The sequence below is a fragment of the Corvus hawaiiensis genome, chromosome 30 (assembly GCF_020740725.1).
Source record: "Corvus hawaiiensis isolate bCorHaw1 chromosome 30, bCorHaw1.pri.cur, whole genome shotgun sequence".
NCBI lineage: Eukaryota > Metazoa > Chordata > Aves > Passeriformes > Corvidae > Corvus > Corvus hawaiiensis.
In genome coordinates, this window is record NC_063242.1 from 3429611 (window position 1) to 3455372 (window position 25762).

Genomic DNA, 25762 nt, shown 5'->3' on the forward strand with positions numbered 1-25762 from the left:
AGACTGTTGAAGCAGTAAGATATTGTAAGACTTACCTTCCAGGAGCATTTCAGGAATTTTATTCTTCCCTCTACCCCCATCCTTCCCGCTCCAAAAGAAAGGGTTAGACTGGTGCCAGTGATAGTGCTTCAGCCTCCTGGGGAAGAGAAGGGATTTGTGCGTTTCTTTTATGATTTAATTGTCATTCTCAGGTAAAGGGTTGACAGTACCTAGAAATAATAACTCTTGTTCAGAGCTGCTTGAGGTATCTAGAGTGTAATTTAGGTGTGCTCTATATATTTCTCTAAAAACAATTCATAAATGCTGTCATCTAGTCGTGAGCATAATAAGAATACACCACTTTTTGGGAGGAGGAAGAATTTAAAATGTGATTGAAATACAGTTGTACTCTGAGAAACTGAGAGTGCAGAAATGACACCTACTGATTCAGCTGATTTGTGGATATTGAGTCCCATCTGCTAGCTTCAATGAATCACTGATGGTGTTCTTTACTCCCGCCTTAGCTGTGCAGTGCTTTTCTGGTCCACAAAAATACTGTGTTTAAAAGTGTCAGCTTTGGTAATAGCTCAACTTAGTGTGAGGTTATTTAATTGTTCAAAGAGAGTATGGGGATTTTTACCTCCCTTAAAAATCTTTTTACTTTTGAACTGAAGTTGAAAATGTTTCTAAGATTACCCATACATCACCCATGTGTTATTCAAACAGAGTCAAGAATTATTGAGCAGCATTCAGTGCTGTGGACTGACAAGCAGACTCTTGTGCTACATTTTTTTTCTTGATACATAGATAAAAATATCCATACTACCCTTAATTGTCTAAAAGGCTAGCTGCCTAAAACTTTACTTAAACATACTGAATTATGAACCTTTTTGCCTGAGATATGATTGCTTTCCTGCAAACTGCCTGAGACCTAGAAATGAGATAAATATCTTCTTGCTTCTTCTTGGGCTTCAAGCAGCTCTGGAACTTTGTGGGACATGAACCTTTTGACTTGAATAATTTCTTTGCGGGGGCAGGAAGGAGTGAAGCTGGTCGGCACTCAGTGGGTTAAAATAAGAAGATGTCAGCACTTCTGGAAAGGCTGATAATACCTTTTAGAGCACTGATGTATCCTTTTCTGGCACAGCATCTGGTTTGGCCATCCTTCAGCATGTACTTACTGGCAGAGTGGATAGCTGTGCTTTGGTAGGTGTGAAATTGCAACAAGACTTGAGCCCCAGTTCTGCACAGATTGCCCACCTAGACAGCGCAGACTAGGTCAGCTTACAAATCCTAGCTACCCTGGGAAGGGATGGTGTGGGCATCTGTAGGAAGAACTTTGAGCCAGCTGGTGTGCTCAGTATTAGTCAGTCTGGTGACACTGCTGCATTGTGCATCTGGATTAAGACAGAGGAACTGGGCAGCTCTGTGATCTTTTCATGTTATTGGTGACCATGGAAAGGCATGGCTGCAAAGCAAGGGAATAGTCAGGGCTCTTCTCTCCTCTAAGGTACATATTAGGTATTGTTGGAATTGAGGTGCATATCTGAGGATAAAGAGTATGGTCAGTCAGTGAATTTGGCTTTGAACTTGGCATCAAGATTATTTTTAAAAAAGAGAGGTGACACAAAAATCGGGATTTTGCTCTAATTTTCTGTACGTTTGGTCGCTTGGCAGTGAGACTATACTACGTTCTGACACCATAAGTTTTTCTTTGTTCTTCTCAGTTTCTAGCTGATATTTCTTCTAGCTGAATGTGAAGCAACTAAGCTGATAGATTTCTGTTGTGACTTTCCATCCAGTTGCTCTTTCTGCCATCTATCTGTAAAGGCATCTGTCACTGACTGAATCAGCTAGGAAATCAAAAACTTGAATTTTTCTTTTGACAGCTTCCTTCCCCGTTTTCCTCCATGACCATCTCATCTTCATTTCCAAGTGCTCAGTCATAATTTTCTTTTAATTTAGGCTAGATATAACCTTAAAAAAAATCAGAAGGAAGATTTTAAACTGTGCCTTTAAAACTATGAAGAATTTTGTTTTGCTGCATCATGAAAGAGAACATTATTTAAATTATCTAAAGAACACATGGTATATATGGTCAGGCTTGTAGAATAAGAGAGCAATGTGGTTTAAATTACATAATCAAAGATATTATTGCATGTCTGTTGTCCCAAGTTCTCAGAGGTATCGGGGTCCCTTCTCTAGGATATACCTCTAAAACTGCATTATAATCCAATTTGTAGAGCTGCCACTTGAGATTGAAATGGTAGCCAAGATTAGGACTGACTAGATCTGGAGATCTTATGCCCATCACAGGAAAACATGCACCACTTGGTTGGCTGTACAGCCTCTGAAAGCTTGGGAGAGGCTTTCTGAAAGGAATTCAAGTGTTTGATAGTAATCTCAAGTGAACATACCATTGTTTGAACCACATGTTTATATGTTTTTGAGCCTCCCAGGGAGATCTGGACTTGCTGGGGTGAGCCAGGGAATCCAACAACAGTGTGTGGGTCTTACAGAGGATTTTAGTTATCAGTGCCTTTTCAGCACTGGCCTTAAGAAGTTAACAGGTGATATGACAATAGCATTCACTCAGTAGAATCATTCCCTGTGACTCCTTGGATTACCTTTGAGGTAAAAGCTTATGTTTGATCAGTACTAGTGAAGCTGTTTGGCTTGCTGCAAATTCATATCTTACTGTGTCCCACAGTATCATCTGTCCATATCACTAATAGATCAGCACCACTGCCACACTGGCAGAATAAAGAGGATTCTGATCTATTTTGTGGATATAGAGGAAGGTTGGCAGCGCTCCACTGGCCATATTTATCAACCAATGTAATGAAGGTTTAATGTCAAAAATCTGTTGTTGATGGTTTGTTTACAATGGACGTTGTCTTAAAAAAATGCAAGCCCAAACTAAGAATTATTCATAGAATGACATCTGTATTGTGTAGTTATATGCAAGAGTCCAGATGTTAGGAAACAACAGATTTAAATTTCTCCAAGCAGTACAGGATAAGGTCTAAGGTGAATATCTCAGCAGTTGCTGTTTGTTACCTGTCTCAGCCTCCAAACAGTGGTAACTACATGGCATGTGAGTAACACCAGCAATGTTTCAATAGGAGACACATGCTGTAGAAAGACACAGCCAATAGTCCTGCATGGGTAGAATGTTGTAGATCTGAACGATGTGTTTCAACGGCAAGGTGATCAACATTTTTTCTTGCTTCTGTTTCTCTAATGCAGCACTCTGCAAAAGAACTAAGGTAAGTCACAGAGAAAATTTTGTTCTTATTGCATGACTTGTTTATAGTGGATGTAGGAATAAACATAGCTTCAAAAATGAGTGTATGATCACTGTTTTGATAGAGCTGTTGTACATAAAAGAAACTTAAACTGTATATTCTCATTTAACAAGAGAGAAATATTTTGCAATTTCTCTCATACTTTGTTTCTGCCTTTGAACAGAGAGTAGGTTGGTGGTTTTTGTTGTTGTTTTTTTAATAAATGATGCTGCAGCCAGATTTTCAAATCTTTCTGTGTCATTTCAGATCAGGTAATTTAAAAGCTTTGAATATACTATTCCTACTAATTAGATCTTAAATACAAATTGGACTTCCTGATGTAGTGTGGGTATATCTACCGATGTCTGACAAAATAGAAGAGCCAGGTCAAAATATAGATCATGTATGTGTAGGAGAATGTCAGCACATATTACAAGCATTTATGCATGAAACAGAAAAAGGAGAGAACATAACATGGTAACACCCTGGAGTACAGCCTCATGTTCAAACCATCTGAAATGAAGCTTAAGTTTAGTAAGCTTTTACACAGCTTTTGTTGTTTGTGTTTGAGCATTGAGTAACATGCATAGGAGAGTTACTGTAGTTCTGGTGGTGCACGGCATTTTCAAATAGATTATTTAAAAATTCAGGCCCCAAATGGGAGCTCACACTTGAGCGCGTGCCAGGGGCTGATGGCAAAGAGCAGTAGTGAAGGCATTGGATTGCCTGGAAGGGCATCATGGATAAGGGCTTTGCTGCCCTTGTAGCCAGTAGACAGACAAGCAGTCATACATTATTAAACATACTAATGGGAGACCCTCTGTTCCTGAAGACAGTTGCTGACAACAACTGTAGAGATAAAATTACCATTTTATGTGGTTATGACTTTTAAGTTGATGTCTCCTGATGTAGAATGTAGAAACATGAGAAGCTTATTGTTTGGTTTATGTAGTTCCACGGCAGTGTTAAAAATAGTCTGTGTAAGACGCTTCTCTTTCCTGTTTTTCTAAGTGTAATTCTTGCCTCCTATTAGGAAGGTAAACAAAATGTTTTCTTTTGACTGTTCAAGGAGGGTTGCAGTGGTCTAATGTGGGAGTGAGCACAAAGCAGTGGAAAGAGGATGTTGGGTAGCACTCAAAGTAGAAGTTGGCAAAGCAAACATAGATAGAACACAAGTATTAAATTTTCCAGCTTGTGTGGTTTGCTCTGTGGTGGGTTTAGGCCCTGTAGTTTGTCTTTTTTGTTTGGTTTTAGCCTCCTGCAATCCCTATGTGTCTGGTTATTTTCCACATTAAGAACTCAGGATTCGATTATCATGACTAGGGAAGAGCAGTGAAATTACACCTTGCTGAACTAACTCTTCTGAGATTTACTCTGCTTGTTCCTTTTGTCTGTGATATAATTACACTCAGTAACAGGGGCATTCAGCTTCTTGTTTACAGAACTTATTCTGCTCTGTGTAATTTCAAATTTGGTTATGTGGCTAATACCGGGAATCAGTGGTTATGTCATTGTGTATTTTCAATTACTTTTGCCTCCTGAATACTTAAATGCAAATCCTTGTTAACTAGCCTGCTCTTTTTAAAGTTAGCTAACTTAATATTTTAAAATTTAATCTAAAAGTTATGCACCTCTTCTGTCAGAGATCAGCAACATGAGTAAAGAGCATTTAATACCACACCTAGTGTCTCTTTCCAAAGATACATTTTTGCCTACTTTCATGATTTCTGATTCTAAAATCTTTCTTGTTCTGCCTCAAGAGGGTACTGGTGTCCTTTAGAGAACAAATGCTCCTAACATTTCACATTTGACAAACTGAGAAAAGTGTGTAGTCATCTTTTCATAAGAAAATTGAACAAATAGATCCTGGGGGAAGAAGGCATGGCAGACTCTTGTTCTGCATGAGTTGCTGGCTTGTTGGGTTTCAACATAGTTTTTCATAGTTTCTACCTATTTCCTTTGCAAATACATTGGAACACAGTGTCGTTCCTAGGGGAAGCCATCGTGTCTGCCTTCTTCAATGCTCAAAGTCAAGACGGTCCAGACAGTTTTATTTCACATTAGTCTGAGAAATTTTACCATTCCATCCCTTTGATCTATTCCAGTTAATGTGCACCAGCTTTGGGATGGATCTCAGAGCCCAGCAGGAGGGGTGTAGAGTGACTACAGAATACCTTCCTTACTTTAGACTAATATTTTAAAATATTCTTTTGTTTTGATTAGCTGAAGAATAGAGGAATGGAAAACTTCTGTTTTGATTATAACCCTACAAATGAACAGCAAGTAACTGGACAGAGGGTCATACTCTACCCATGCCATGGCATGGGACAAAATCAGGTAAGAATAATGTTTTATTTTCACTTTGACTAACACTTATGGTTGTAATGTAAGGAAGTGTGGTAAAGTCATTGCAGTAATGCTCAGAGCATGTGTTGCCAACAAGAAGGTGATCTTAGCTCAAGTTTTAATTCTTGCTCTAAATGCTTTTTATTTTGATGTATCTTCAGGTCAGATTTTCTTCATTCTGAAGATGTGTCTACCCAGCCCAGGGAACTCATGCATACCTTTATTATGCCTTTCCACAGGGCTCCTTAGCAGGGGTTAATAATACATCCGTGCAGCTATAGTGTTCACTCATCTCCAAAACCCCTCTGAGCTTCTGTCTGTCCATGCCTCTAAAACTCTTAATAACATTGCCAGCCTCACCTAGTTCCACCTCTGTCTGTCATCATGTCTCTTCCTTGTGGTGCTTGTATAACTGCACAAGAGGTTTTGGACCACATCTTCTCCAGTACTACACTCTACAGAAATGTCCTCCTGGGCTTGGGCTCCACAGTCCTGGAGAGAAGGGGTTCTCTTTAACACTTCCATTCTTGCTCTCTTGGTTTTAAGTTCTGAAGCTGAAAATGCTGGTGTCTTTGTCCATGTTGACTGAAACTGTGTGCAGCAGTGGTTAGTGTTGATGCCCATAAACTTCTCTGCGTAATGCCATGGTAAAAGTGTTGTGGGGCACTGTGTGCCGAGCTAGAATGGCTGTTTTGCATAGTTTTGAGTGACCACCCTCCAGAATTGAAGTTTGGTGTTTGGTGTGGGGTGTGTACTTGCCTGTCTATCTTCATTTTTGGCTTCTAACCCAGATTAGACAAAACACAGTACTTGAAATATGGTCTCATCAGTGACAAGTACCAAAGGTTTTGTGAGACCTCTGGTACATAACCCTATGTCAGCTTGAGTGGCTTGACTGTTTGGGTCCTTTTTTAAAAGAAATTAATCCAAACATGCAAGTAGGAATGTTTGGAAAAAAAGAAAAAAAAAGGAAAACAAAGTTTGGAAAGAAACCAGAGATGTGCCAGATAAGCTGTGTACCTGCTATCATTCTGAATTCTGCTTTTAAAAAACCATAAAAGCTTGAGGAGTGTTAAACAAGTCTGTATTGAGGAGAAAGCTTCTAATATGAATTACATTTTGCATGAGAAAGGGAAAAGAAACAACAATGTACTTCAGATCTTAAAAGGAAATAGATTTGTTGATGATAGCAAGTTTATTGCCTAAACTATTATAACTAGAACTACTTAGTATTATTTATTAGCTCTTGTTTGGTTTATGTCTTAAGTTTCCTAATATTTCTGCCCTGAAGGCCAATATGTGGGGGAAGGCAGGAGGAGAATCTTGCACCATAAAAGCCAAAGCATCTCAATACTGACAGATGTATGCCAATTATGCTAAGCCCCACCTCATCCCTTTTACTCCCTCAGTTCAGTTTCATGCCCAAGTTAAGCATACTTCTACAGATCTGTATAGAAGAGAAGTTAACAATCAGATAACCCTGTCAAGCCACTTTCTTATAAGTAAGAGTTGATTGCTTTTGTAGATTAAGAAGTATTTCATGTATAGGATTACCTGGTAACATGCCAAAGGTATTTATAGATTTTTTTTTTCCTTGTACGGCAAATTACAGAGAGGAGAGGGGTTGCATTTTTTGTATTTCTCTGAGCAAAGAGTTTGCTTAAATTTCATCCCCCGCCAAAAAATAAAGGCATAGGATAAAGGGTGAAAGCAAAAGAGAAGTATAATTGAGAGATGAATTGTCATGGGATGACATTTTTACGGTTATCCTTTGTTTAGCTAGCACTAAGAGATTAACTGAATTTACTGCAAGATATCACATCACTGGATATTAATGCTCTTCCATCTCTGCTGATGGTGCAATGCATCTGTGTACCTGCGGTAGCAGGCGCCAGGCTGAAAGCAGCGACACTCTCGGAGCTGTGCAAACCACTCCCTCTGCTGGCATGCGAGCAGGAGGAGGAAGGAGAAATGGAGAAACTACCTGACTGCACTATAAACCAATAAAGGAAAATATGAGATGACTCAAGAGAACTGTAGAGCCTGAGGAGGGAAGGCCAGACACAGGAAATGGGTAAAACAAGACTAGTGAAATGGACAAAAGCATGGGACAGCTGGCAGGAGCCAGGGAGAAAGGGCCAAGGTGACAAAGGACTCTAATAATTTGGGATAGAGGTTCGGCAACAGGTGATGAGCATGATAGAGGAAAGAGTAAGACAGGGAGTGAACCAAGCAGAGTCTTTGGAGAACATTTTAGTGGAAAGGGGCAGCGTCACTGAACATCGGAGCTGAGATACCAGTTGCAAACGGGGGCGTGAGTAGGGGTGATAGGTAGTTGCAAGAGAATAAGTGGACAGCAGGAAGAGTTATGGGTGGGGGGACAGAGGAAGGCTAAAATAAGACAAGATGTAGAAACACAAGTGAGATGTGAAATGAAGTTGGGGTTGCTGGACTTGCAGATCACTTTTCTGGCTCATAAGCAGCTGTGAAACCTACCAGCAGGACATTTCTCTCCATTTCTTTCCTGTCCCACCACCTTGTTGACAGTCATTCTGGAAAGGTAGCAGGCTGTTCCTTGTGGTGTGAATTCCTAGGCAGGTGACACTGTCAGGACCAAAACAGTCAAATCTTCCACATTTACATCCATCACTGTCTGCTGATGAAATGATTGTGGCAAGCTTTGTTATTCCTCTAGTATCAACAACCACAGACGTTCAGAGATGTTTACTGACAACTGGCAGCCCTTAACTTTTGTTTGGCCCCTTGGAAGGGAATCTGCCATCCTAATTCCAAATTCTTTCTGCCTTTTCTCCTTGAGTTTGTTCTCATCACTCCACTAATTACCTATATAGAGTTTTAGCAGCAAACCCTCATTCCAAGCTTCACCCCAGTTTCCTGTAGGGGACAACTGCAAAACTCTTCTCACTGGAAACAAATCTCCACTTAGTGACCTCTGAATATTTGTGTGCACTGTGCCGAGAGGAGAGACCTCTGTGCTCTTGGTTAATTATAAGGTCCAGCACCTTCTCCTGTTTTACATCTCAGTGAATAAAACCACTCTCAGAAAACTAAAGTTCCTGGTAGTTTATTGCTGTTCTTCCTTGAATCCGTGGTCTAATTGAGAGGGTTTCCTTGACTCCTTTTGTGTGAGCATGAAAAAACTAACTGGAGGGTTTTTTTAGTTAGTATGTTCATTATCACAAGAAGGTGAGGATAACACTGTAGTGTTAAGAGCTGAGTGTATATGGAAGAGAGGCAGGAAATACACAAAACACTGGCTACTGATTGCTTGCATCTCAGGCTGCTTATGTTTTCTGGGAGTATGTGCCCCACACATGAGAATGAAAAGCTTTGAAATTCAACACCAGTAAGGCCCCTTGCCCTTCTTGGTATGGCTGGGAAGCAGTACAGAGGGCACCAATACATGATGGCAAGAAATCAACCTGATGTGATAAGAGGATGGGAAAACACTGACTGACAATGTTCTTCCCAGAATTCCCATTTGGAGCTGATACATTTGACGTAAATAGCGAGAGAGAAGCAAAGAACTTAGCAAAGCCCTTGGGTTTTCAGCAAGAAAGAGTATCAGACTTGCTAACCTCTCTGCTGGTTCTACCCATCAAGTGCAAACTTTCTCCTACATGCAAAAGAGCAGTAGCTAGGCACAGAGAAGGATGAAGGTGTGTTTCAGGGTCCAGTGAGGTAGCCAAAATCTGCTGCTGGCTCCAGTACCAATGAGACACTGATGCAGCTGAGGCATATCCTGTAGATTGTCCAGAAGCCAGAGACACTGAGAAAAAGGCCTCATCAAGTTTCCCAATAGCACTTAAGGGGATCTACTGATTCTCAGAAGGAAAGAAATGCAGCGAGGCTGCTAGTTATTCAGCCATGGATTAGTTTGAAAATGTTTCCTCTTTCTGCTGACAGAATGCAAGAAAAGGGAACTAAAAAACACTATACCTTTTGAGGAGGAAGAGATTTATTCCGTCTATTACCAGAGCTTGGAAAAGCCTAAAGCCTGAAGTACTTATTCAGTTTGAAGCAGTGTAGGGTAATGAACTGTATTATGTTCATTGGGCAACAAGGCAGGAGTGCTTGGTTGCTAGTACGATAACCCCGTTCCTTAAAGTTATCCAGAAATTAACCATTTTATTTGCTGTTCTTCGGAATTTGGTGCAAGTCCTTGAGAGACCATTCAGGAAAGATGTCAGTAGGGAGAAGTGCTCTGATCTAGTAGCTGCTCCATTTATTCTTGATGCATCTGGTACAGTCAGCAGCTTGCAGGCTTTCACTTATACAAATTGCTAAAGAGTTATTATGTCTAATAAATCCCCTAACGAGCAAGGCTCTAAATATGGCTTTGTGAAAGTGGCAGCTGTAAAAAGTGTCCATCCACACACAACTGAGCAGAACTGAGGCTTTTTCTTTATTCACAAGCCATAGGATTAAAATGCATGTCCCTGTAGTTCACTGTGGCGCCCAAAGTAGCAGGTTTTCCCTGTGCCAATCAGATACTGGACCTGGGAGTAAAGCCTAAAGGCCAGGGAATAGCCCCTGCCTATTAGGGAAAATAATAATAATAGGACCAATATTCACACAATTTACTTTTGTTGTTGGTGAAATTTTTTTTTTTTTTGCATAAGGCAAATGTAAAAGAAGTGCAACCTTCACTGTGGGAACAGATCCTAGCAATAGTTTTCAAGGGAAAGTCATGGTCTCCAGGGTCTTATGTCAGCAGGGAGACTTCAAACCTGATGTTGCTTTCTCAAAACACTCATTTCCCTTTGTGGCTTACCACAGATGAATGGTGGTAAACAGGTGCATTCTGGAGGGGTTGGTCTCTTCCATCATTGCTGGAAAAGAAAAGCCATGAGGCTCCATATGGTGATGCAGTGGGGAGCATTGGTCAGTGTAAGGCTGTGACAGCCACCTTGGCAGAGAAATTCCTGATTGTGATAATGGGAGGGGTAAATTTAATGAAACAGCTACCATCAGTGTAGTCTAGATCAGAGCTCTTACACTTGGAAATGGATGGCTGCAGATTTTGTTATACTGAAACTCAATTTCCTGCTCCTCTTTCAAGGTTATTAGCCTTGGTGGTTGTTAAGGATGTTTTTGTGGTAAGTTCAAGTATATATACGTTTCTGAAGTGGTACAGCCCCTTTCACAAAGTCTTACCGTCTCTAGAGGTGAAACAAAACAAAAGAGGGTTCCTTCTCTCACTCATCCTTTTATTGGTCTCTGCTAATGCAGCTGTACTACGGGTAATAAGCAATTTTCTGATGTTTATAAAACTCTCCTCTACTTTATTGAGTATCATCTAAATCAGATCTAAACACACATCCGTGCACTATAGTCATCTAAATTATTCATAAGCGTGCTAAATACAAACAACTCTCAAACTCTGCTGCTCTTTAATGACGTCCAAAAGTTGGCAAATGACCATGATAAGTATAACATTTTGAGGAAGTCTTCCACCATAACTGCTACAGAAGCCAGGAGTTTCAGAGTATGTTCAGAACACTTCTGTAGAGTATCGTACAACAAGCAAAGGGAGTAAATTGTCTTTAAGGAAGTTTTGTTCGTGTTTAAAAGCAGCTGTAACTGATTTGCTTCAAATAATATCTTAAAACTTTAGAGAATAAAATGCTCATCACCATGCATCCTTAGGACTGGAAATGATCATTATAACTGGAAATGAACCTGGACCAAACTGCATTTGAACTATGCAGTGAGTAACTCCTTAGTTAAAAGTAACATTACTTTGTGATGACTGAATAAAGAAGACATAATGTCAGGCTAGAAACTGTTTTCCATCCTATTTTTAAGGGGGGTTTAGAAAGTGAAAGTCAAATAGTACAGTTGAATTTTGTAAATTCTTTAATGCTGGAATGCCTGTTTTCCAGGACATTTATTCAACATTTCATGCATTTTAAGTGCTACCAGAGTAAAGCAGTGCTGTGATGAGATTGATTTTCTGTAAAATAGTAAGCAGCGGAAGTTAAGGACCCTTGAGTACTTCTGGCAGAATTTCCCTTCACAATAGCAACTTTTACTTGTGAACCTAATTATAGTATCTTAGTATATGCTTCTTTTTAAGTACACCCTGTGTACATATGAAATGACTGTTGTCCTTTGTTTCTTCTCTTGGGTTTGTAGTTTTTTGAGTACACATCCCATAATGAAATACGTTACAACACACGACAACCAGAAGTCTGTGCTGCAGTCGATTCAGGGACTGACTACTTGACAATGTACTTGTGTCAAGAAAATGTCCACAGCGTTCCTGAAAACCAGAAGTTTCTTTTCAGAAAGGTAAGTGTGCCTGCTTGGGTGTGGGTTTTTTTGGGAGTGGGTGGAAGGAGAATTGTTGAAGTTTTTAAATTTTTATCTTACTGCATACACATCATGCAGGCCACAATACTGGCACAAGTCTCTGGGAGAAATAGGGTATCTTGGCTTTTAATATCTGAGCACAGAAACAGGGTAGCAGGCAAAGAGTATTCCACTCATAAAGAACAGGAAGATGAGAGGAAGGAAAGCACCCTTGTTAACATCGAGGAGGCTGGGAACCTTCTCTCTTGCATGTCACCCCTACTGTCTTTTCCTGAGACTGAAGTGCCTCAATATAACCCTTCCCTAAACAGTTCATATGGTTGGACTACTTTTGCGCTCTTTTCATTGATTTATTTCCCAGTATTTATATTACCATATATCCCCAATACTTCACACACCACCATTACTTTAGGCTCTTTCCTGCTTTTAAACAGCTGTCTCTACATAATATTAGAAAAAACTTGTGTTTAGTAGTTTTGAATCTCTAAAGAAGCACCTGGATGCCTGAGAGAAAATAAGCTGGATGAAGAATTATGACCTTGTTCAGGTTCTGGAGTGTTGTTATTTGGCTAAGGGAAAAGGTCACATAATATATCAAAATGGTATATTTACATAATGTGTGTGCATAATGCATCTAAACTCTACAGACTCCATGGCTGAAAAATTTCATGCTTGAATACTACCACCAGTGACAGGTAGCAGGGTAAACTCTAGAAAAATTAGAGGAAAATTACTGTCTGTTTTCTAAATCTAGTCCAGACTGAAGCTCATAGTGATATTACTAAATAAAAACGTTTAAAAGGCTGACTTTATAAATGATGCTTCATTTCTAATGCTGACTTTTAAGAAAATTGCTCAAGATCATATACATTAATCTCTAAGATTACATATGTTGGAGGATCTTCAGTCACTTCAAGAAGTAATTGAGAAAACTGAAATTTTCAAATAGAGAAAATGAAAAAATTGAAAGAACTTATGGAATGCATCTGCTTCCAGTGTATTCCTAACCATTATAATAATTTTATCATCTGAAACTTTAGGAATTACTTTAAATGTTCTTTCTTGTGATCACTTTGTGCCTGTGTGTGATTTGAACACACTGCTCTGCTCCAATTCCTCTTCTGCTGCTGCGCTAAATCAAAACCAGCGGTCCCCACCTTTCAAGGCGAGTGAAGGGTGAGATGCCAGCACCACATTTCTCTTGCTTTGTGCATGGCAGCGTCAGACAGCTGTCCTTATGGATGGAGCATAATCAAAGATTTGAGCAGCCTTCCCAGCAGCCTGGCAAGAATTAAGTTCTTGCTGGCACTGAGTCAAAAATGAGTGAGATGGATACTGATTAATCCACTCCGAATTTTGAATTATCATGACAGAACCAGGAAAGTCATTCAGCAGCTGAGTCTGTCAGCAAGCCTGTGAGCCGGCACACAGTGCTGGGCATCAGGAGCTGTGGCTCAGGATGCAATTAAGTGCAGCATTCCTGATGATGGAAGGAGCAGACTTCCACAGGAGTCAGGGCTACACTCAGAAACAAGGCGTTGGTGTTTTGCTTTCAAAGCTGCTAGAGGCTTTGGGAATGTCTGCATATGGGAGTGCCACCCAGGCCAAAGGGACAGCCTCAGAGCAGGGCAGTCCTCCATGGCTGGCTACACTGCCCTTTGCAGCTCACTGTCCTAGCTGACAGTGCTCCTGGATTGGAATGAAAGACTTGAACTAGAGGTCACTGTGAGAAAAGGGTCTGAAGTCTCAAAATGTGTTTTTTAGGGAATTTGACTGTGGAGGCCTGTCAGACCTTACACCTCTGAGGTAGCTATACTGCCCTTCAGCAAAGCAAGTGAACTCCACATGCATCTGCAGGCAAGGGGCATGGTTAGATATTTTTACTTTTTCCACCAGAAATATACCCTATGAAGAGAGAGGAAAATTTCTGGCTAGAAATATGTCCAATATTTACACTTAATGAACAATATTTAACTTCTACTTACAAGATGTGCAATAAATTGATAAATTTGGGTAATTCTTGTGCTTGGCTTTGATCTTTTCAGCCATGTTCTGGTCCAGTAACAAAAGGCAATGAAAGTGAATGAAGTTAGCACATCCTTTACAGGCTGAGATGTCACTTCATGAGTCACTCTAGAGCAATGTTTATGTACATTTACATAAGTTTAAAAGCAGGACCTTTTGATAAAGTTTCAGAGATCCTCAAGTTAGACTTCACTTTTAGGCTTTGCACTACCCCATTGGAAGGATATGTATGATATTTATTTGTTGCAAATGTCTTCTGTTCCTTTAAAACACAGTGATATGTCTGCAGTTTTTGAGACCTGAAAAGCAAGCTTTATTTCTGTCTTTTGTAGGACGGTACCCTGTTTCACCCACAAACCCAGAAGTGCTTACAAGCCGAGGCAAATGCTTACAATGGGAACCCAGCACCATTGTTACGACGTTGTACCAACTCGGACTACCAAAAATGGTTCTTCAAAGAAAGAAGTTGATCCAGATGTTGTCTAGGATATAGCTGAATACAAAAAAATATGCTCTTTCTAGTCAGCAGTTAGTCTGCTGAAAGCAGTTAGTGTTTTGAAAGTCTCGTAAGTGATATATTTTTGTATGGAAAGAACTGTAATTAGTTTACAAGCCTTGGATCTCATTTCCTGGAGCTTTAGAAGGCACTAAGTATTGAGAGCTTCATAAAGTGCTGCAGAATCTTCTCCTTTTCTCTTTGTTTGGCAGCTACATAACCGCTTCTGAAGTGTCTTAGGTTCTTTTCACAGGTGACAATGTATTTTTTTAATCTACTGTGTGGAAATAAGGCAGTCAAAATAATTGCACTAATGTTAATCTGCCAATAACTTAAAATGTCTATTTTTCTACCAAAACATTCTGCAGCTGGGTCTTTTAACAGATAGTAGTTAATAATTATTCTCATCTTTTAAATACCAAGAAGGTAAATGTAGGCCATATTCTGCCCTAAGTGACTACCACAAAGCCCTCACTGAAGACAGTGTGGATTTACACATGAAAGCAGAGTATGTCTGCACATTTTTGCACAAATAACAATCTAGATGCATACAGATTGCACATGCTTGACAATACTATACCTTCAATGTTCTGACAATTTTAGATGTTCGTGGCACTTGACAAGTTTCTAATCATGCTTAAGATTGGTTTGGGAGTAAAATGGGGATTTTCTCATCTTTCTTAAAGGCAGAAGGCAACAATATTTAAAGGTGATGCTTTGGGAAAAGCTATTTAGATTCATATGGGCCCAGATATGTGGCTGTGTCCTGGAATGCACAACCAACTTTAACATTATGTGGATTTTCAATATGCATAAAACTTTCAAGAAAAGACCTACCAATAATTCTTTTGAAAAAATTTCAAAATTACAGTTAGAGAAAATGAATCTTAAAATGTAAGTGTTTAAATGATTCATGTAAAAATGATTGTATTTTAAAAATGGTTTGGCAACTGATTTCTTTGAAATGCAGCTAATATTAATACAAAAAGGATTGTCTTTTGAGTATAACTTGCATTTTTTCTGGGAACTCCTTTTAGATGAGTTGACCCTGCATATGGTCCTGTTGAAAACATGGGGTCTAATCTGCACCCATACAGGATGGTTTGTGCCCTGGTGTGTGGGATCTGCCTCGCCCCATCAGACAAGTTGTGTGTGTATAGCAATGTATCTGGCCAGTGACCATCATTAGAAGGGTTTCAGCTCATAAAAAGAGTTTCTTTTTCTGTCAGATGAAGGAATGCTTATGTGTAGAAGGATGAAAATTTCAACCTTTTTCCTCTCAGAAGTCTTGGCATCTGTTTTGATTAGTTTGGTATGTTTTGTTATTTGCTTTTGTTCGTGTTTTCTGTAAAAAATGTACAGCCTTTTCTTTGAATCCCCATAAGCTCATGCCATTTTGGCATACCTATTTATATGATTGGGGTGTGGGGGGAGGGTTCTGTCTATAGGAGATACATGTATAGGTTCTTCCAAGGTCTTTCTAACCCATGTAGATAGAATGTTTTTGTGAGCACCTTTAAAGTTTTGTCTCTGTGGGCCGGACTGATGAAACTGATGTTAGAATTAATAAAATATTTTGTGATTCAGTAGAGTAGGAAATGTCTTATCAACTATTTCTTCTTTTTCCTATGGTCAGTGGTTTTCATTCAATCATTTTGCTGATCTCTTCGACCCAGATCCCTGCAGCACTTGGGAGAACACAGCTTTATTTTATGGTGTCTCAGGTTCTGTTTCCTGAACTCAGTAATGCTTCTGTTCACCTGGTAGCAGCAGTGGTTTACACTTTGTGGAGCCACAAATCAAAAGTGGGTGGCTGAATGAGAGAACAGCAAGGATTTTCTATTAATTTTTGCTTTTCCTTCTTGGCTGCTGATTGAACAATGTTAGTAAGCTGATAAAAGCCCAGCTACTAGAATCATGGCCAAAGCTCTCATTGACTTCCATTCTCAGTGAGGTTTGAGTTTTGGTATTTCAAGATTTCATCATCAGATGGTGGTATACAAGTGAAACTTAGTAACTGGAAATTATTTTCTATACATCTTTTCACTTTGCCCTTGTTTAGAGGAAAGTATTGATGTTTTTGGCTTCCTGCAGCTGAGATGCTTTCACATATGCCAGCAAACCAGCTAGCCTGGGTTGCATATTTGCTGCACAAATACACTTGAGTTCAAAAGCAAACACCGAGCATTAGCAATGCCACCAGCTTGCTCCCTCTGTGTTGGCCTTTCAGTCCATCTACTCACCATTTTTTATTCCTTGATACCCTTTTCTTCTTTTCAACTCACTGGAGTTGTACTAATGTCTGGCTTCAGGTTTGGAGGGTGAAGGACTCCATCAAGCATCCAAGTAGTAATGCACATCTTCAGACTTCCTTTAACATCTCCAGGGTTCCTTTTGCAGGAGGTCAGAGCTACCTGCTGAGGAATGGACTGTGGACTTTGGACTTCTCCTGAGCAGAGATGGGGCTGGATGCCTCATAGAAATGGAAAAATGGCAGGATTTCAGTCACAAACCAGTGCTTATTTCTTAGTCTTTGTATTCCTGTATTTATTTATTTATTTTACAAAGACATCTAGACTACAGTCAGGTGCCTAATTATCATATTTATTTGAAATCATCAGGTAATGATTTTGACTTTTTTTCATTTTTCACTCACCATTTTCCTTTCATTTAAAAATTGTGGGTCTTCAACATGGGCTAGAACTTACTGGGTTTTCACTTCAACAGAAGACAGTACATGAACCTTCCCCTAAGAAATAAACCACTAAAACCTCTGTATAAATGGCCTCGACTGAACCATTATATTGGGGGATTGTTAGAGCTTGCACAAACACCTGGGAACAACAGTCATCATTGTACATGCATCAGTCAACATGAATTGGAAGTAGTATTTCTTGCTGGCTCTGCTGAACAGAGACTCAAAACTGTGTTCCATTTTTGTTATATTTATAGGAAGTGCTAAGATGCACTGCAAGGGGAAATTCATGTTGGTTCCTAACACCAGGACTGATGAGATTGTGCTCCTATTTCCTATTTATGAAAACATGGGCACTTACACAGTGATAGTGCTTGGTTGATGATTTAAAATCTGATGGTCTTTTAACTTCATTTGTCTCTCTTAAAGCCTTTAGATTTGGAGATTAACTTGAAGTTAGTTGAGCTTTGTCCTGATACCCTGATATAAAGACGTAGCAATCAAGATGTCCAGAGAGACTGTAGGGTTAGGATCATGCACTTGTGTGTATATGGTTACAACTGTGCAGGTTTTTTGGCAGTATTTGAGAATGCTGTATACTCTTGTAACAAATATGGAACTTTGTGCTAGCAAGTTAGCTGAGGTAGGTGGGAAAGCCCTTGGGAGGGAGGGAAAAGAAGGATAGCAGAGCTCCCCCCTGCTCTGTTAAGGCACAACAGCAATAGCTGGGTTCAAATTACAGCATTGCAGTATCCTTAAACTTCTCATTTACAGAGGAAATACATTATGCATGTATATGCAGTACTAAAATTACTATGCCTAGATTAACAGTTTTCAATATTTTTTTTAATCCATTACTCACTGATATTTTTATGAATAGACAAAGTCTAATTAGACCGGTCCCAGTCAGCACTTATAGGAATTGCATGCCTCCAGGACTTGCAAAGCTGGTTGGAGACAAAAACAGGGCAGGACCTTTTCAGTGACCTCTCTAAACTCCAAAAGTAGTAAGAAGATGAATATACAGGGATATACATACAGGAAGTGAGTTGCTGGCTTAAGGGGTTGCATGATGTATTTTGTATAGCATCAAACCCTCTCCAAGAGTGGGAGAGGACTTGCAGCAGATGCAATTTATTTGTTGGTGTTAAGGGAAAAATCAGTTTTCTGGGTTTCTTGACTTTATCCGTGGTCTGAAGATACTTAACTTGCAACTGAAGAAAAAGTGGTCAAGGGAGTCATACCAGTACAGATGCTTAACTGTGAAATTAATTAATTAGGTACTCTGTAATGAGCAAATATATAAAGAACAAAATTGTTAACTGTGCATACATTGTGAGAAGACTTAGTGATAACTGAGAAATTGAAAGTGATCAGCGGTACAGAAATATGGTTGAAGGATTCACATGATTGAAACACTGAAATGACTGGGTAACATGCCAGGAAGAAAGCAACATTTGATTTTTGAGTTAAGAGGACAGGTTTTACAATTCTTGTGAACTGATATTTTAGCCAACAAGGAATAAACAGATGCAGAGGGTGTCTGATGTAGACCACCAAATGAGAATATAAAGCCTTTTTGCCTAACAGATAAAGGATGTATGCTGCTTCAGAGGATTTCATCCTGGGGAATGAAATTTACCAATTTGACGGTAGCAAAACATTCTGGGGATTTCTAAGGGGGAAAAAAAAAAAAGGCAGCTGGGCAAGTGGCTGTGTCTGACACAATCTTTAATAAGCAGTTTGGTGCAACTCTCCTTTAGGCCTCTTTTTATTTAAAATGAGCTGTTACCTGGGCATGTTATGCATAAACACAGCATAGTACCTAAGAAAGAAGAAAATTCTCCGTGCTGAGAATTGGAAAGAAGCAGGCTTTACAAAACATAACTGTAGCATTCAATCATGCTGAAAACGTATATGGACAACATGAAACTTTCTATCAGATTGCAAATTAAATACTTAGGTGCCAGAAATAATGATTTTTGTGAAATCAAAAGTTGGCCTCAGTGTGTCTATTACACTATGATTTTCAATTACATTATTTTCTTGCAGTACATTCATTCCCTCTTTTGGGGGGTGGAGGGTGTTTGGGTTTTGTTTGTTTGTTTTTGTTGGGTTTTTTGTTGTTTTTTACAAAAGATGGGGAAACTGTCTTTTTCATGCCTCACTGATACACAGGAAGAATTCTGAGAGGCTTACTTTAACCAATCCACATTGTTCAGTATAAGGCCTTATTTGCATCCCCATAACAAATCCCTAGACCGAAAAATAAAAATTATTTTCTTAGTGTGGGTTGTTTTCTTTTTTTTTTTTGTTGGTTGGTTGTTTTTATAGAACTTGAATGTTAAGTTTCGTGGTGTTTCCCAAATACTTATTAATCTGTCTTCACAGTATTACCATGAAGGAAGAGCACCCTGTTTTACTGACAGGGAATGCAGCAACAAACAGATTAAGGTCAGAAGTACCACATTGTTAAATACTGTAGTTTGAGGTGCAGCTTTGCTTGGTTTAAATGATATCCAGCCATACTCCAGACCTCTGCAGCTCCTAGATGCATTTCTTTGCCCTATCTCTCCAGCACTGGCCTTCCCTGTGCCCTGCAGGGACACCAGTGTCAGCTGCTCTTTGCCTCCCACACGAGGGCAAGCCTTGAACTTTACACTGAGTGGAACTGTCCAATAACTCCTTCCAACCTGTGCTGGGAAAAGCAAGGACATGCATTTCAATGTTCAGCTAACAAAGGGATATTTGCTGCTGCAGCAGTAGTAAAGAAGGATGTCAAGCAGTTGCTAATAATATTCAAGATACTAATTCTGTTGTAACACACAACCTGGCCTCAAGCTTTCTTTCAGAAAGACTGAGTTCTCAAAAACGTGAAATTGCTTCCAAAAAAAACCCCAAATCTTGGAAAGCTGATGATGGTCCAGAGATGATGTGAGTGTGTGTGTTAATAAACTGCCAGTATTGTAAAATGATCACAAAGTGATCCAAGTAGCTGTAGTCCTGGTAGCCAAGTACTGGTGAAAATCACAGAATGATACAGTATACGAGCAATGCAGAACAATTTTCTGTGAAATGAATTTTGACAGACAAACTTGCAGATCGAGTTGAGAATGGCAAAGCATCATTTAGCATATGACATTCTGGTTAAAAATAGCATTACACGAAATCAATATGGCACCTATTCCTGTTGGCATCCTAGGAATGTTCTTGGTGTTATGATAATCAATTTTCTGGAAGAAAATGAGTTGCTGGAAAGTTTGCAGGTGACAAACTGCTGGACAAGTCACTTGTACAAAAGAAGCTCATGGTTTGATTTATTCTAGTGAGAGATCGAGCGCACAGGAGTAAGGAGGTAAGTGATGCTTTTAGGCAGTATGGATTCAAAACAGGGTGTAGATGATTTCATAAAGAGACATCCCCACAAGGGCAACACACTGATCTGTCTGTAGGGATTAGGTTTCCCGACCTGCCTAGCCTATGGAACTGGCTGGTACTGAGGGAGGTGCTGAGGTTGCAGCGGATGGCCCAGGGCTGGCAGGTCACAGGGTCAGAAGGGCCACTTCGACATCATGTGGAAAAAGGAGAGGTGCATTGGAAGTGCCTCCAGGAATGATTCTTGAGGTGAGGGAAAGCTGGCCTTATTTTTTTACAAAAGCAAAATGTGATTAATCTTAGCCCCTGTCTGTGGGAGAAGATCACTGATACTACTACTGATATTATATCCCCTTAAGCTAATAAAGGTACAATGAGAACTAGTGGTTGGAAGGTGGAATAAGACAAATTGATACTGAATATGAAATTCACCTTTTAGCAAACTAATTAATGATTGAAATGATTTATCAAGAGATGTGATGGACTGTTCATTACTGATGCCTTAAAGTCAGCACTGCTGGATGTCATTCTGAGCAAAAGGCTGTAAAGCAACAAGTGTTATGAAATTACTGTTGAGGGCTTTTAGCCCAAGGTCAGATCTTACAAACTTAGAATGTATTAATCCATGAAAATTCTTTCCAATTTATTGCAGACGTGCTGCCATTGCTGTGTAATATAAATTAGATGAATTAGGTTGATCTTCAAAGGTTCGCTTGGAGTGACCTCAGGAAATTTATGAATATGCACAGAAAGTGGGGTGCCTAAGGCAGGGTTAAGAAAAGTTTTGCATTTTGCCTGTACCACCTCCTGTGCGGGATCTACCTGAGATGAAACAGATCAGTGAACTGCTGCTCTGAGGCTCTGCAGATCACAGATGTGGGTGGGCAGTGTGAACGTGTTCCCTGGGGTGGGGGTATAGCCTGGGAGCAACGTAGAAAGCCATGGGCTGTCCATGGGATACGCTCCACAGCCACTGAGACCTGGAGACAGCTACCTGGGAGAACAGACGTGGAAAGGGCTCGCTTCCCACAGGCTATTCAAAGGGTTGCGACAGCCCTCGGGGAAGCTCAGAGTCCTGCCGCAGCCTTAATTTTTTTTTTTTTTTTGGTAACCCGAGCGGCGTCAGGCTGCCGAAAAAACCGCCAAATCTGCTGGAAAAAGAAACCAGTTTAAAAAAAAAAAGCAACCCACGACTTCTCCTCCAGCGAAACGCCCCGCTCCTGCGTGCCGCAGAGCTGCCGTGGCCCGGGCTGGCTGCGCGTGTGCGTGTGCGGGGTGCCGAGCCCGAGTGGGAGCGTGTTTGCGTGCCGCGTGTGCGCGGGGGAGGGCGGGGAGAGTGCGCGGATCCCGCCCGCGCCGGGCAGCGCTGCCAGCGGGGTCTCTGTGCGTGTGCCAGCCGGGTCGCGCGTGGGGACAGTGCGCGGGCCGCGGCTGCCGCCGGCCTCCCCTGCCCGCCGATGGGCAGCGGCCACAGCCCGCACCTCCCCGCGCCCACCCGCGCCCGCCCTGGCCGCTCCACCTGGAGAAGGTGCCCGACCCACAGCCAGCGAACGCTGATGCCGTGAAGGGGGAGCTCGGCCCGGCCCCCGCCGCCGCACACTTTGCTCTGCCCCCGGCCGCGCATCCTGCCCGGCGGCTTTGCCCGACCCGGAGGACGGGCGCAGGTGGCACCTCCCGCCCGCGGCGGGGGCTGCCCCGGCTCCCGCGGAATGCGGCACTAGCACCCCCGCCCCGGCTCGGCACCGCTCCCCTCCTCCGCCTCCCCGGCTCTAGGGGGGGCTTTTTCCTCTTCGGCGTTTTCTGCCGGAGCATCCTTTTTTTTTTTTTTTCTTTTCACCCTTTTGGAGGAGGAGGAGGAGGAGGAAGGAGGGAGGTGTTCAATGAGGGCTGCTCGGCTCCCCCCCCCGCGCCTGAGAGGTGCTGTCCCTCCCTGAGCGGAGAAGGGGGAGAGCTGCTGGGGAGGCAGAGGCAGGTCCCGCTCCCTTGCTGTGCCGCCGGGGAGAGCGGAGGAGGGTGGTGGGGAGCGTGTCTGTGTGTGCGTGGTGGTGGTGGTTATTTATTTATTTATTGCTCCTGGTGGTTGCAGCTGGCAGACCTGGGAAGGAGTAGGCGCCATTGCCAGAAGGATTATTGCCAGGGGAGGGGAGGGGGGGGAAGAGAGAGGAGACCCCGAGGCTCCCGAGGAAGCGGAGACAGGCAGATCTTTTCCTCCCGCCTTGGCTTCTGCCGCCGGGGGATGCGCCCGCACTGAGAGGGGCTCGGCTCCCTTCCGCCTCTCTGCCGGTTCCCCCACCCTCAGTCCTCCTCCTCCTCCCCCCCCATCCAGCAGCATGCATCCCTCTCCGCGGAGACCGGCCGCTGCCACCTCCAACCCTGCCATGCTACTGCTGCTCCTGTTCCTGGGCTGGGCGCCGCCGGGCTGGGGCTGGCCGCGGGGCAGCTCCCGGGGGGCGGCCGGGTTGCCCCCCAACGCCACCACGCCGATCTCCATCATGGGCTTGATGCCGCTCAGCCAGTCCGAGGAGGACCAGAAGAGCAGGATCGGCCGGGGAGTGCTGCCCGCCGTGCAGCTGGCCATGGATCAGATCCGCAACGAGTCCCTGCTCAACCCCTATTTCCTGGACCTGCGGCTCTACGACACGGAGGTAGGGACCGCCGCGGGCCCCGCGCCTCCGGGCGCAGGGGGAGGCGCCGCCGCCCAGTCCCGGGGCGCTGCGGATACAGGGGCGCAAGGGCAGCGCGGACGCCCGGGCCGGGGCTGCGGCTGCCGGCGGGGCCGTGCGCGCCGCCTCCGAACCGCCTTGCCCGCCCGGCCCCGCAGGCTGCCGGCAGATGTGCAGGGACCGGCGGCGGAGGGGGAGGACGTGGAGCCGGCGGGCCGTATCCTGCCCGCCCGGCATTATCAGGAGCGGCTCCCCCGGCAGCGGGGGCTCGCCCCGCCGCCCCAGGAGTACCCTGCCCGGGAGTACCCTGCAGAGCGGGGGTGGGCCCGGACGGGTGCCCAGGCGGCGCGGGTGCTTGGCGGTGGCGGTGGCTGGGATCCGCTGCCCTTGGCACGCACGTACACCGGTGGGAGGAAGGCTGCCTCGCCCAGCGAAGCCACGGCCGCATCCCTGTGCCAGCCGCCACCCGCTCAGCAACAGATGCACGCCGGGCGCTCCGCTCCCCCGCTCCGCCAACGGGCTCACGCTGCCAGCCCGTCTTATCCTATGCGGCGACGGGACGCGAAGGGCAGCCCTAGCTTGAGAAGGAGGCGGGGAGGCTCTCGCAGGGTTCCGCTGAGTCTCCCCCGTCCCTGCCCTCCGGCGGGAGCGGCTGAGCCCTCGCCCGGGGGTGCGTGGCGGCGGCGGCGGGGCGCGGAGGCGCTCGCTCCTCGGGAAGAACTAAATTTGCAGTCCCGGTCCGCGCAGAGCGCCTCCAGCGCGGCGGGATGCCTGCTCCCGTTGTGGAGCGCTGCGAGCGGCCGGCCGTCAGGGCTGGGACAGGGGGGAGCCCGGCTGCGCCAGAAAACACGTTCCCTTTACCTGGGAGAGAGAGGCAGGGAGCGAGGCGAGGGCTTTGTCGAGTTGGTTGCCACTATCACCCGCCCACAACTGCCTTTGGTTTTTGTCACAACTTCAGTACCTGTGTGTTAGCGGAGGGTACGCGCGGGTCCGGTACCGGGGCTCCCCTGAAGATGGCAGTCGCTTCTTGTGTAATGCTGGCGGCCGGGGCTCGCTTCCAAGACAACCCCCGGTGAAGCAAGTGACTGCTGAAAACCTTCCCAGCTGTAATTTAAGGAAGCCCCTGTCTGCTCCCCTTCGGTTCTCAGGGTCCGCGGGGAACAAGCTGAGAGCAGCAGTGACAGGCTGTACTGCTTCGTGATAGTGTTTCCGTCCCTAAAATGACTACCAAAACCTCTCCTCCCAGGGTGGCTGCTTTTAATTGACGTAAATTTGTCATAGTATTTTTTTTTAGATATCTCTGAGCAGAAATGCATGGAGGGCAATACTGCTGAAGATGTCACTTAGGAAGGAGCACGCTGCCATCCTGTCATGTTTAGTGAACGAGACTGGATACTGACAGGGAATACAGGCAATATCAGCCTAGAGTAGCTGCTTGTTTCCTTAAAAAGATGTATCTCAGGGAACTCTGCAATAGTAATGAAAAGAATTATGGGGGATTTTCTGAATGGCATTACCTGTCTCATAAAGTGAGACGTGTGTTAGGAAAAATCACAGTTCTCCTAGTCCTGTTTTCATTACATTATTCTATATTAGTTCTTCCCTTGGATTGAATTATTACAAAAATAACATATGCATAGGAATTAGAGAAGCCTTGGCAGGATCTTCCTTCATACAGTAACATCTTAATCCATAATGTGCTGCACTTTATTGCAGTCAAAATACTGTGAAGTTCTTAATAGAGATTTTGGGCTCTGAACTAGGTCGTTATCATTAAAATATTCAGGAAAAAATACCGTGTTTGTTGTGGAATGAGTATCAGTTTCTTAAAAATTGTATTTTTACTGTTTTGTACTCCAGGGACATAAGAAATCAGGGTCATGTTGCTAGCTTGCTGTGTTGCTTTGAATGCTTTTAAGCAATTAATAAATGGATGGTTATGGAATGGTAAGTCAGGCGAACGTATATGTTTGGAGTACAGTTGGATCATTATTGTGTGCTTAATAGTGACAAGTAAATAAGTTGGTGTCCATGAAGAGTGCTAGACTGGCTGCACCCAAACAGAATAGACCAATGTCTGGAATAGCCATTAAGTACCTAATGGCAGCACAAACTTTTTCACTCGGTTCAGACATTACCTTTTTCCTTCAGTGCACTTACGGTAAGCAGGAGGGTAGCTGGATCATCATGCCCACTTGATTCTCAGCCTATTTTCTGAGGCCGCCAATAAATAGATATGCCTGAAGGGCCTGGATCCTTATCATTGCATAATCAGGGACCAGCGAGTAGTTCTCCCTCTCAGGGCTTCACAGGTGGTGCTTGTGACATTGTTGGCTCTTGAAAGAGAGAATGTAGAGCCTTGAACACATGGGATTTTTCAATAGCTTGAAAAATAATTGCAGTATATTTATAATACTTAGGAAATGTATGGCAGTGATTTACTAACTCATGTATTCTCCCTTGTGTCTCTCCATAATCCCCCGTTGTTGCAGTCTGATCTTTGTATTGCAATTTTCCATAATGCTTTAACTAAATGCTTGTGAAAAACAATAATGAAAAT

The 25762-nt window shown here is 43.0% G+C and overlaps 2 protein-coding genes across 3 annotated transcripts in view; both read left to right on the plus strand.

Annotated features, from left to right (window-relative positions):
* The window catches only part of GALNT12 (polypeptide N-acetylgalactosaminyltransferase 12), a 47628-nt gene extending 30381 nt beyond the window's left edge, over positions 1 to 17247 (plus strand). For both annotated transcript variants that reach the window (XM_048289222.1, XM_048289223.1), the window contains exons 8-10: positions 5490 to 5603; positions 11772 to 11927; positions 14306 to 17247. In XM_048289222.1, the coding sequence (XP_048145179.1) occupies positions 5490 to 5603; positions 11772 to 11927; positions 14306 to 14443 (408 nt within the window). In that variant the 3' untranslated portion in view covers positions 14444 to 17247. The remainder of the gene's footprint in view (positions 1 to 5489; positions 5604 to 11771; positions 11928 to 14305) is intronic.
* Positions 17248 to 22670: 5423 nt separating this feature from the next.
* GABBR2 (gamma-aminobutyric acid type B receptor subunit 2) overlaps positions 22671 to 25762 on the plus strand; it is a 470824-nt gene continuing 467732 nt past the window's right edge. Inside the window, exon 1 of the mRNA XM_048289220.1 lies at positions 22671 to 23184. Coding sequence (XP_048145177.1) covers positions 22870 to 23184 — 315 coding nt within the window. The 5' untranslated portion in view covers positions 22671 to 22869. The remainder of the gene's footprint in view (positions 23185 to 25762) is intronic.